The sequence below is a fragment of the Thermobia domestica genome, chromosome 4, assembly GCF_964235325.1.
Source record: "Thermobia domestica chromosome 4, izTheDome1.hap1.1, whole genome shotgun sequence".
NCBI classification, from domain to species: Eukaryota; Metazoa; Arthropoda; class Insecta; order Zygentoma; family Lepismatidae; genus Thermobia; species Thermobia domestica.
This window is the reverse complement of record NC_137457.1, coordinates 260,952,764-260,965,217: the sequence shown is the minus strand read 5'-3', so window position 1 is coordinate 260,965,217 and position 12,454 is coordinate 260,952,764. Positions and strand designations below refer to the sequence as shown.

The window sequence follows — 12,454 nt, the reverse complement described above, 5'->3', positions numbered from 1 at the left end:
CATAAAATATCTACCACGCGTCTCAGTCACTCAAATTGTTCATACACGCAATGGGATAATCTTCAAGTCATACGATTTATCATTCTTAACCACTATACGAAACAAATGCAGCTTCGAAACTTTTGGCAAGCATGGTGAAATGAAGCGACTTGAATCAAAGGCGTTTAAACAGGCGCCACCACGAAGACCCCCGGCTCTTTCAGTTGTCATTAGGGGGGTGGATCCTTCCCTAACAGACGATGAGATTCAGGAAGAACTCACTCAAGAGGGTCACTCTATACTTAAGTGCATACGCATTAAAAACGACCATGGAGCCACATACATGGTACGAGTTCTAACTAATTCCGAAACCACCATCGATGACTTGCTAACTTATGGCGCCTTCATTTATAAAAGGAAGCATCGCGTCGAGCCATCAAAATCACCTCCGCCTTTACCATTGCGATGCGAGCGCTGTCAAGCGTACCGACTCACCCGACTTCAAAATGTACGCAACCTAGCAAATGTGGATACTGTAGTGGTGCCCACGATACCAAGGCATGCACCAACTTAGCCAAGCCACCTAAATGCTCTACATGTCCAGAGCAGCATCCGACGTATAGTTATCGATGCAAAGCAAAACCTACAGCTGAGCCTCTAAACCCGGAACTAACGGTTCTTTGCGACCTGTTTTACTGCCAACTCAGCAAGCTCTACCACCACCAGCTACCGACGAACCTATTACTCCCCAACAATTACTATCATTTTTCACTATCGCTATGGAAAACATTCAAACTTTTCTTCGCCAACACATTCTCGGGGTGGTCAATCACTCTGCTCGCCTGATCTTTAAATGTTCCTTTCAAGCCACCTACTCTGGTCCACACGTGTATTTTCATGTCACTCCACTCGAGGAACATGCCTCCGCAGAAACTTCCAACCCTTCTACTGAACCGTAATCATGGGTATTTCGCTCTTATTTGTTAATATTCGATCCCTCGCTACTCAGTATATCCTTTTCGAACAGCTTCTCTTAGAAGAATCTATTTAAGCCTTCCTCCTTAACGAAACTCACCTCACACCAGCTATATCTTTTAAAATACCTAGATATACATTACTACGTTGTGATTCTACGGTAGCAGCACACCGAGTAAATGGGGGAGTGGCCATTGGCTTTCATCCTTCAATTAGTCATCGCCAATATCACCCTGCCTTACATAACATACCAGAGCACGTCATTATCACCCTCTATTTTCACTCCCTTTATGTCACTATAGCCACCATATATGTGCGCCCTGGACACCCAATCCCCCTCCCCTTTTTTCAGTATATCTCTAATAACTTTAAATATTATATCATCATGGCAGATATTAATATTCATAGCCGTTCAGATAACCAGAAACAACGTTTCCTTAACTTCATCACCAGTCATACCACCGGCCTCTTTGACATACCAAAACCTACCCGACCTATCACTGAAACCACACCAGACGTAGTGATTTCAGCTGTCAGCCTTTCCCAACGATGTACTCTCGAGGTACTAGATTCCATTGGTAGCGATCATCTACCCATCAAACTTCATATTGATCAACCACAGCCTCATATTCCTCGAACCATACCAGAATCTCGGCGTGTCCCACGTTTTGACCAAGCACAATGGGAACATTATCGCTCCACAATCACTGCCGATTTAGCCAATCTTGAGCCGCCTACCACAGAAGATGATCTGTATAATTGCATTTCTGATATCACCTACTCTATCTGTCATGCGTCCGAACTTCATATACCAACCACTGAAATCTCCCGGTACCAACCACGCCTACTAACAAGTTATTTATCTCTTATACACCGCTCCCGCGCATTTTTCCGAGAGTTTCAGCGCACTGGGAACGTGGAAGCTCTGCAACATCATCGCAAACTCCAGCGCATAGTCCGAAACTATGTTAAGGCATATAAATTCCGGACCTGGGTAAAGACTTGCAACACCTTGGCAGAAACTTCGCACCCAACTAAGTACTAGAAACGCTTTAATCTGCTGACGGGCAAGCTTACCAGAACGCCTTATCCATTGCTTATTAATGACTGTCCGCTACAAACAGATGAAGATAAAGCCAACGCTTTTGCCGACCACCTGCAAACTACATTCACTCCCTTTTCACCAGACTTTCCCCGGAGGCATCCCACGGACACCAAGTGAAACTCATAGTCTTCCCGACAATAATCCTCTCACCGCTCCTATCTCTACTGACGATATATCGTCTGTCGTGAATCGCAAGCGTAATACAGCTCCTGGTTTGGATCGGATAACTTATCGCCACATCAAAGAAGCACCTTACTGTCTTCTTCTTCTTCTTTCTTATATCTATACATTTATATTTCGTACCGGCTACTTCCCCTCAGACTGGAAAACATCCTCTACTTTAATATTTCTAAAACCTAACAAACCTCCAGATTATGTTGCATCTTACCGACCAATACAGCTCACCTCCGTATTTAGCAAAATTCTCGAGCGCATCATCGTCGCCAGACTTCATCTCCATCTCTCTACCCATCATTTGCTTCCTGTACATCAGGCAGGATTTAGACCTAATTTTAGCATCAATGATCAACTGCTCCGACTCTTAAATATCATTACAAATCGTTATAATACTGCTCGACCGTCTTGTCTTATCTGTTCGATCTCGAAAAAACTTTTGATAAAGTTTGGCATTTAGCTCTCCTGTTCAAACTACACCGCTTCCGACTTCCGCTTTCTTATCTACGATTCATATTTCACTTTCTTTCTAACCGCCTCTCTTATGTAACCATCAATAGCTCCTTCTCTCATCCGATTTTTACTCACTCTGGTGTGCCCCAAGGCTCTGCTCTCTCACCCCTACTATATCTTCTGTTTGTAGCTAACATGCCGGCACTTCCTCTGAATGTGCACACTTTTCAATATGCTGATGACACTGCTTTTCTCAGTACAGCCCGAACCATTCAACAGATTAATTCTTCTCTCAGCAAAGCGATTGACTCATTCTTTCGATGGTGCAGTAAGTGGCGACTCCACATCAACTCCACTAAGACGCTGGCAATTGTCTTTATTCCACCTCGCAAGCGCTCTCGAGTACAGAAAAATCCGAATCTCCTCAACATCAGTATCAACGGTACACGAATTTAACCCACTAAACAGGTCACTTACCTCGGTCTCACTATCGACCATCATCTAACTTGGCGGCCGCATCTGAAAGAAATCACTCGCAAGGCCTATAATCGTTTAAACCTTTTTAACATCTTATTGGTACCACATGGGGATTACAGCCTTCTACAGTACTCAATACCTACAAGGTATTTTTGCGCCCCGTCTTAACATATGGACATCCCGCCTGGGTTAGTGCATTACCTTACTTCTACAAGAAATTAAAAGTGCTCGAACGACATGCTTTTCGTCTAGCGTACCGAATCAAGCTTCCGAGTCCAACGCAGGAGTTGTATGACCGCATAACGTTTCCTACTCTACTTCATCACATCGAAAAATTAAGGCTCAGATTCATTACTACCCGCTTTCAGCAACGGCATCCTCTACTTGTGGACACGATGGATCTCGATCGCAACTATGATCTGGGATATAATTTCGTCACCTGTCCTTTATCTCTGCTCTTCTCCCTTTATCTCAAAACTCTTCCACCTGACCACCCGGACCATTTTGTCGCTTCTGCCTATTCTTCCGACCATCTTCCCCATCATGTTTCACCCACATATACTGCACTGTAAATCCATTATACTAACAGGGCTTCACATGTTATCATCACTGTCCAGAGTAGCCCCTGGACAAGAAGATAACCAGCATTCGTCTTTTTAACAAATTGTTTGTGTTTGTCCTGTGAAGTGCAACTCACCATCATCTTTTTTCCTGTCCTAATGATTATGATTACAAGATCATAATGTCCAAATGGATACCGCAATGTTATGAAAAAAGATGTAATATAATAAAGTGCTATCTGTATAAAAGATATTCCAGATTTCCTCTTCATCCCATAGACCGGCTTCAATCTCCTTTCTGCACCAGTACTTTCACCTCTCACCCCGGATAGAGGGCGTAACCCTCGCAAGGAAGCTAGCCCTTGGCTACCAAAAGAAATGGAGTTATAGATGGTCTAACTGCGTAAGGCACCAAATATATAAACTTTTTTTTTCGTTGAATCTCGAATATGCTTTTACATCACCTCTGCACTACGAGAAAATCACATGTGTCTTACATGTAAGTCATCTGGGTACTGCGTGCAAATCACCTCTGTCCTACATGTAAATCATCTGGGTACTGCGTGTAAATCACCTGTGTGTTACGTGCAAATCATTGTGTCCTACATGTAAATCACCTTGTGTTACGTGCAAATCATCTCTGTCCTACATGTAAATTACCTGGTTACTGTGTGTAAATCACCTGTGTGCTACGTGTAAATCACCTCTGTCCTATATGTAAATCATCTGTGTGCTACGTATAAATCACCGCTGTCCTACATGCAAAGCACCTGTACACTACATGTAAATCGAATACGTGCTACTTGTAAATCACCTGCGCGGTAGGTGTAAATTACTTGTGCAGGACGTGTGCGTGTGCATTGCATATGTCTGCGCACGTGAAGATGTTGAATAGAACCTGTGACATATATGTGCATCACATGTACAGGCGTGCATTTATACAGATGATGCACATGTTGAATCCGTGCAATTGTACATTTACTATACGGGTACTATACGTGTATTGTGCTGTCTGGGGAACAAGCTAAAGACCGAGAAACGTGGAAGAAATATTTAAAGGCTCGAACCTGAAAAAAAATCTCATTTCTCTCAGGACCTGCCTACAGAGAGAATACTTAATAATAATAATATAAAGGCAACCAAGAAAGCTCTGTCGCTTTTTCACCCACCACATTCGAACATCGATATGTCAACTAAGACGTACCTGGGAGATCAAAAATAGTTCCTATCAGCATCAACGACCTTCTGCTAACGTTCTGGAAGGCCAGGGAATCCATCACGGTAGAACTTGGTGGGCCGTGAATTGAAGAAGGTATCAAATATATTTTACACTTGTACTAGGGATTTGAACTGGTGTCCTCTAAGGTGATTCCCGAACGAATGGAACAGGTGATAATCAGACGGTGCTATGTCCAGAGACTATTGTAGATGCAATAGTGTTTCCCATCCAAGGCGTAGATTGGTCTCCCGGGTCATCCTAGACATGTGGGGCTTAGCTTTGTCTTGTAACACGAGGACCCCTTTGCGATTCAGAAGTGCTGGCTCCAGAGTTTTAAGTTTTCCTTGAAGACGATTCACCTGCTGGTAGTTCACAGTTGTATTGATGCTCTGATCAGCTGGTAGCATATCCCGATGCATGGTCCCGCGAGCAGTCCACCAAACACACAGGGGGACCTTCTTCTGATGCAGTGCTGGTTTTGATTGTTTTGGAACCGATTCATGGGATACTAACCAATGACGGTGCCGTGGAGCTTCGTACAGGACCCACTTTTCATCACATGTTTACACCCTGTTCAGAAATGGCTCCTTCCTCAGACGAGACAGCAAAGAAACACAAGTGTCTGATCTCGTTGCCTTCTGGCCCGGAGTCAAATCATGTGGGACCCATCGACCCACCTTGTAGTGCTTCCCAAGTTGATGGAAGTGCTGCCGAATAGTTTCTCCAATCACACTAAATTGTAGTTCCTCACGTGTCTGTCCATTGTTCACTTCAATTGCTGCCTGAAGAGCTTCATTTTGTATATGTGTTGGTCTTCCTGCATGTGGTGCGTCCTTAAACTTGTTAAACCACCGCTGCATTGTCTGCGTAGTCACGACATCCGCGTAGTCACACAGTTTCTCTCGATTCAATTTCATCACATTTGTTCCTAAAAGGAGAGCCTTGTCGCTGCAGTTATAACTTAAAATCCTCAGGATTTCTTTATCACTGCTATATTCGCATTACATCCCATGCCACTAGTCATGATTTCCAAATAGAATATCCGTAGTCGTTCTCTCCGTTTATTGACCGCGAAATCTAGGACCCCCATCGAAAATGTAAAGAGTGTAGTCTTGATAGAGATTATATTTAAGTTGTCTATTACACATTTTTTTTAAATTCAGAACATACCTTGAAGAAAATACAGGATATGAAAATGTTACTATTTAAAAAAGAGAACGTAAATATGATAAATAGTCATTACAGAGATCAATTGTTTATTAAAAATGTTATTTTCTCTGTAATTTATATTTCTGTCTAATATCAATTTTATTACTGTATTACATGTGTACACGTAACTTTGATTCTGAACTGAAAAGATTTTATCTTATACCTCCTAAGGCTTCCTTGATAATATTAGAAACTTTGGGAAACAATATTTAGTTTCTTCTTTTTCTTTTATAGTGAGAACCTTAGGATTAGACCGTGATATCAGTAAGCTTCTGGAGAGTCTCCGATGGCATCTTTATCTTCAGCACAGAAAAGAGGGGATCAAGAAACAGAAGAAAGAAATACAAGATGAATGGCACACCATTGCTAGAGTGTTTGACAGAGTACTCTTAGCTATATATATTTTGATAAGTGCCATGGTAACATTCTATACTATATGGTCTTCACCTTAAATTATATTGATTAAAAGAATTTTAACATAGTTTTATTCATTGCATTACCGTAAGCATTAACCTAAATGATTGAAAGTGACCGTGATATCAGTAAGGTTTTGAGAGTCTCCGATGACATTTGTATCTTCAAATACAAAATGAATGGCACACCATTGCTAGAGTGGTTGACAGTACTTTTAGCTATATATATATATATATATATATATATATATATATATATATATATATATATATATATATATATATATATATATATATATATATATATTCTGATAACTGCTATTGTAATACTCTATACTATATGTTCTTCACCTTAAATTACATTTATTTAAAAAAAAATTAACATAGTTTTATTCGTTCCATCACTATAAGCATTAACCTAAATTGTTGAAAATGATACATTGGTAACTGAAAGTGTTACCATGTAAAATTGTGTTTATGAGTTGAAACAGGATGCTAAACTAGTTGAAGGATGCTTAACTTTCAAGTGAATTTATTTTCTTTTAAACAAGAACATAAGGGTTTTGAATACAGACTTTTTAATAAGTGAAAACTGCCTTCAACAAACCCCTTATTAAACGGAAATATTTCACCTTCCCATAAATTTAAAGGGAAAAAAAAATTAAAAATGTTAAATTCTCTTGATTAAGCGGAGCCTGTGTTGCGAACAACGGGTGTTAAAATATACTTTTCAACGGAAATTTTCAAGTTCAGGAATGCACGGTTAAGAAAAAAAATAGACATTCTGCGAGAGGTTAGGTATATGAACTACGTTGCCTGTAAAGGTCTTCGTTTCCTTGTTACCCTATTTACACATTTAACCTTTGGTCCACCGCCGTGTAAGACCCTATATACCGTGCATGTTTCTGAACGAAGTGCAATTTACATAGTAATTTCCAAATACCAATAACTCGTTCTCTAGCTGGTCTAGAGACATGAAACAAGGAGCATAATATACAAAATAGATCAAAAGGGAGCCAAAAGTAGAGGGAGGAGAACTGAAAAGGGCATAGTATCTACTTTTGGTCTTAACCTTTGAAATCATATGTAGTTTTTTTTGTTCACCGTTTTATGCGTATTAATACGTAGCATAAATAAACACTGTAATTGAATACGGTAGGCCTATGTACATTTTATTTTATCTCACTATATCCATTTATATCTGTGTACGTTATTTGTTTTTTTTTTTTTTTTTCAGAGATCTATCTTCGTTAACTTTAAAACCTTTAACGTAAATTTTTGCGAGTCCTGTTCAATTTCGCCAGGCAGCTATTACTATATGCTTATGCCAGAAATATTTATTTACTTCTCTCAGAATGTTTATTCTTTATTTACAGATACTTGACAAATTCTAAATATATAAGATAAGATTGTCAAATGAAAGCTTTCGAATTGTTGTTGCCTTACGTTTAGGTTTAGCTGTTTGTGAGCCTCATCGCTGTCCAGCTTGTGGAGATGAGGTCAACAAAGTTGGCCTGCACGGCCTTTCATGTATGAAGAGCGCTGGTAGATTCACCCGACACTCCTCCGTTAATGATGTAATACTACGAGCCCTTAACACAGCTGGAATTCCTTCAATACGGGAAACTTCTGGTTGCTGTCGTTCTGATGGAAAGCGACCGGATGGGATGACACTGGTTCCATGGATGAGAGGTAAATGTTAATTGTGGGACTTCACATGCGCTGATACATACGCTCATTCAAGTCTCCCTCTGTCAGTAATTAACGCTGGAGCTGTTGCTAATCGCAGAGAAGCTGAAAAGCAAAGAAAATGCAACAACCTTCTCGAAAAGTTTGTTTTCACTCCAATCGCTATTGAAACCAGTGGTGCATAGGCTGCAAGAAGTCTTGAATTCATTAGAGAGGTAGGAAGACGCATTTCTTGTGTTTCCGGCGAAGTTCGCTCCACATCTTATCTAATACAGCGTATATCTGTTTCTATCCAACCTGGTAACGTCTCGTCGGTCCTTGGCACTTTACCTCCTGGAAAGGAACTGCATGAGGTGTTTATACTCTGAGAAGAATTGTTTTTATATATTAATCCCTTTACAGTAGTTTTTCTTTGACAGTAGTATATTTAAATTGTAATTTATATGAATCCAGTGTGAATATTAGAAACTTGAAATTCCATTTATGAAGAAAATTGTTGGACGTTAAAAATTATCAATTCGGTCGTATAAATATGCATTTATATGCAGTAATGACATAAACATACACTAACCTTCGAAACATGCAAATATATACACTATAAAACTCTGTTCTTTTACCCCAAAACAAATGAAACGAATTTCTATTGAAAGAGCATAACAATATCACATCAGAATAAAAACATGCAAATATGCAAAAATCGGAAGTTTAGTTATAATATTGTTGAAATGATTGTTGTAATTTGAAGAGGAAAGTAGAAACGAAAGAAAATCACCACATGAAGTAATGCATTCGGATATTAGAAGGAGTACATAAAGCATTAAAACTTTGTAGAGAAGAAAGAAAAATATACTCACACTGCAATTACTTTAGTAAAACAAGAGAAACAGACGTCTATGCGGTAGAGAGAAGTGTGAGAACTGTTATTAAAATTGGTATATTTTATTCAAGAATACTGTTGAAAGTATATGCGTAAATCCCTACTGTAGAGGTCTGCATGGGCTCGGGCTGAGCCCGTGGGCATAGACCTGACCCGGCGCAGCCCGCGGGCTGAACTCGGGCTTACAATGCATGTATCGCATCGGGCTCGGGCCGTAAGCTTTTAAATATACTACCATAATTCAAGGGTCTTTTCGGGCCTAACTTTCTAAATATAAGGTTGCAACGATAGATCACCGTTCTTTCTGGACCGTTGTTTCTATACAGAACTTTGCAAAATTAAACCACTAAGTGCTGTAAATAAAAATACAATTTTGCGTTAATTATTAAGTTTCTGCAATTCGGACTTATCTCGGGCTCATTTGATTATCACAAGAGCACGGGCCTAAATGCTAAAACATATTTCGGACTCGGGTCCGGCCTCGCATTATAAATTCACGGCCTGGGCCGGGCAGGGCCCGGGCTAAAAATTCCGGCCCATGCAGGCCTCTATGTCAAAGGGACTGACATACTTAAGCCTACCCCCTCTTTGTATTGGGATATCAAAATTTGATTCTGCTAATACGAAGTATATTTCATTTGTGATCCCCATTAATGCAACTTTCCTTATAATTTATCACAAATATTATACAATCGTGTTACAAACAAAACTTACAGAAGCTCTCTTTAACCTACACATCATTTCAACAAATTGGTTATGTACTGGATTCTTCTTTTGGACTTCCTCGTCAGCGCAAGCATCTTAATGTATCGTCTACGGGAGCGAGTAAGAGCATTAACCCTACAATGCATACTGGGACAGATATGGGTCGTAATGGTAAATAATCTGTGTTCTTCTACATAACGGTATGTAGTTGCTAATGCATGTTGAACCAGATTGGGAACGTTCGAAGCTAGCTGTAGTTCCACCATTCCTACATAGATGGCACTATTAAGTGTACCAGTGTGGTAGGGAATTTTTACCCCCGGGAATTATTACCGGGGTAATAATTTCCTAGGGAATTATTACAAGCTAAGAAATCTCAATAATTTGAAAGTTTCAACGGAAAATCATATCATATCAAAGGATACATCAAAGAAACACTCCGACGAGGGTGGTATTAATACAGTAGGGAATTATTACCCTCCTACGAATTCTTATAATTTGAAATGTTCAACGGAAAATCATATATCAAAGGATATATCAAAGAAACGCTCCGACGAGGTGGATAATAATACAGTAGGGAATTATTATCCCCCATGAATTCTCAATAATTTGAAATGTTCCAATGGAATATCATATCATATCAAAGAATGCGTCAAGGAAAGACTCCGACGAGGGAATAATAATACCCTAGGAAATTATTACGCCCTAGGAAATCTCAATAATTTAAAATGCTTCAACGAAAATCCATATCATATCAAAGGATAGTTCAAAGAAATACTCCGACGAAGAGGGTAATAATACCATAGGGAATTATTACCCCCTACAAGTTCTGAATGTTTCATATGGGTCATAGTGACCTAACAGTCGCAACAGTGACTTGAGAGCTCCCTTCTTATCTGTTAACTAATTTCATCAGTATTTTAAACCGTAGGACTATAAACAAAACGAAAAAGAATGAGACTTGTTTCTTATCTGTCTGCCCTGTAATTCGGCTCAGCTCTGTGTACTGAAATAAAACACTTAACATTATGACGCAAGTGCACATGATAGTTTGTCCGACCAACCATGCGAACGTTGCAGCCAGTGACGCATGACTTGTGGATAGCCAGATATATATATATATATATATATATATATATATATATATATATATATATATATATATATATATATATATATATATATATATATATATGCTTGTCTAAGCTTCTTCACTATTGCAGTTTACTAGCTCCACGATGTCTTCCCTGACTCCGCCACTGCTGTAGATGTAATAAATTAATGTATTTTTATACTATTTAATATCCTTTAAGTTATATTTTCTTATGAAAAAGTTAAGTTTGCAGCCATCTGCATGCTTTAGTATCTGATCCCATATTAACTACTTTTATGTCTTCAGCGCACAAAGACTTACAGTATGTACCTGACTACCTCCATTAAATTTAATTCTTTTCGACATATCCATTTGATTTTCTTGAAAAACTGGAAATCAAAGAAATCTCAAGTAAAACCAGTTTCTCTTGCAACCCTGTCGTGTAATTGACGTCACTTGTAAATAAGAAAATTAGTTAGGAAGTTTCCCCGCACGCACAGATAAATAAAACGAGTTTATTTCTTTTTCTTTCTTTTTTTTTTAACTTTTTGTGTATGTTATTTATGATTTAAACTTTCGTGTTGACGTACGTCTGACGTCATTAAAGTAGGTAGGTTAAGTGAGTAGGAATACGTATGGTTTTCATGTATTTAAATCGCGTAATTTTATGTGAGGACAATTTAGTTAGTTTAAAGAGTTCGTGGGTTATTAATGTGGATTGCTTGGATAACAAGAGGCCTAACTCCAAAATTGGAATTTTCCAGGAATGAAATTTAAATTCCAATATTTCGAAAATTCACATTTCTGTTATATTGATGACCAGAACCATAACTATGTAGTATATAGTTTTATTATTTATTGATCATAAAAAATGTACTTTAAAGTATTAAAAGTTGATATAGAAAATAGACTTTATTTTCTTAAAGACGAAAATTTCGACATTTCTGCCTGTCAGAGAAAAGATAGTTATTTATCTCAAATTATACAAGTGTTAGAAACTGATGGATTATGTAGTGATGTGGAACCGAAAAGTCAACGGGTAGCCTATCATTTCCCTCTGAAAAATGGTATACTTATGCGCAGGTAAAAAATTGGTGAAGAAACCGTATATTTGATTTGTGTTCCCTTGTGTTTACATAAACATGTTTTTGAACAGTATCATGTTTCTCCACATGGCGGGGCCTATATGAGTGCTCTCAAGGTTTATGAGACTATGAGGCGTCGATATTATTTTCATGATTTAAAGAGATATCTGTACACTAAAGTGCGATCATGTATAACTTCTCAACTTGTGCGTCTGGTACATGGAAAAAAGCCCCACACAGTACAAATATGTGAGAACAGTCCTGTACCATTTACTTCAAACACTTGTGACATTTACGGGCCTATTGTACTAAACAAAAATAAACATCGTTATTTTATTATTATTATTATTATTATTATTATTATTATTATTATTATTATTATTATTATTATTGATGATGATGATGATACAACTAGATTTTTGGTGACCATAACATTGGAGA

At 38.5% G+C, this 12,454-nt stretch overlaps 2 protein-coding genes across 2 annotated transcripts in view; one reads left to right on the top strand and one right to left on the bottom strand.

The window, feature by feature from the left end:
• LOC145683495 (neuronal acetylcholine receptor subunit alpha-9-like) overlaps positions 1 to 6,745 on the top strand; it is a 39,227-nt gene extending 32,482 nt beyond the window's left edge. Inside the window, exon 6 of the mRNA XM_081754834.1 lies at positions 6,386 to 6,745. Within this exon, the coding sequence (XP_081610960.1) occupies positions 6,386 to 6,603 (218 nt within the window). The 3' untranslated portion in view covers positions 6,604 to 6,745. The remainder of the gene's footprint in view (positions 1 to 6,385) is intronic.
• LOC145684032 (uncharacterized) overlaps positions 1 to 12,454 on the bottom strand; it is a 271,555-nt gene that overhangs the window by 111,059 nt on the left and 148,042 nt on the right. The window lies entirely within an intron of this gene.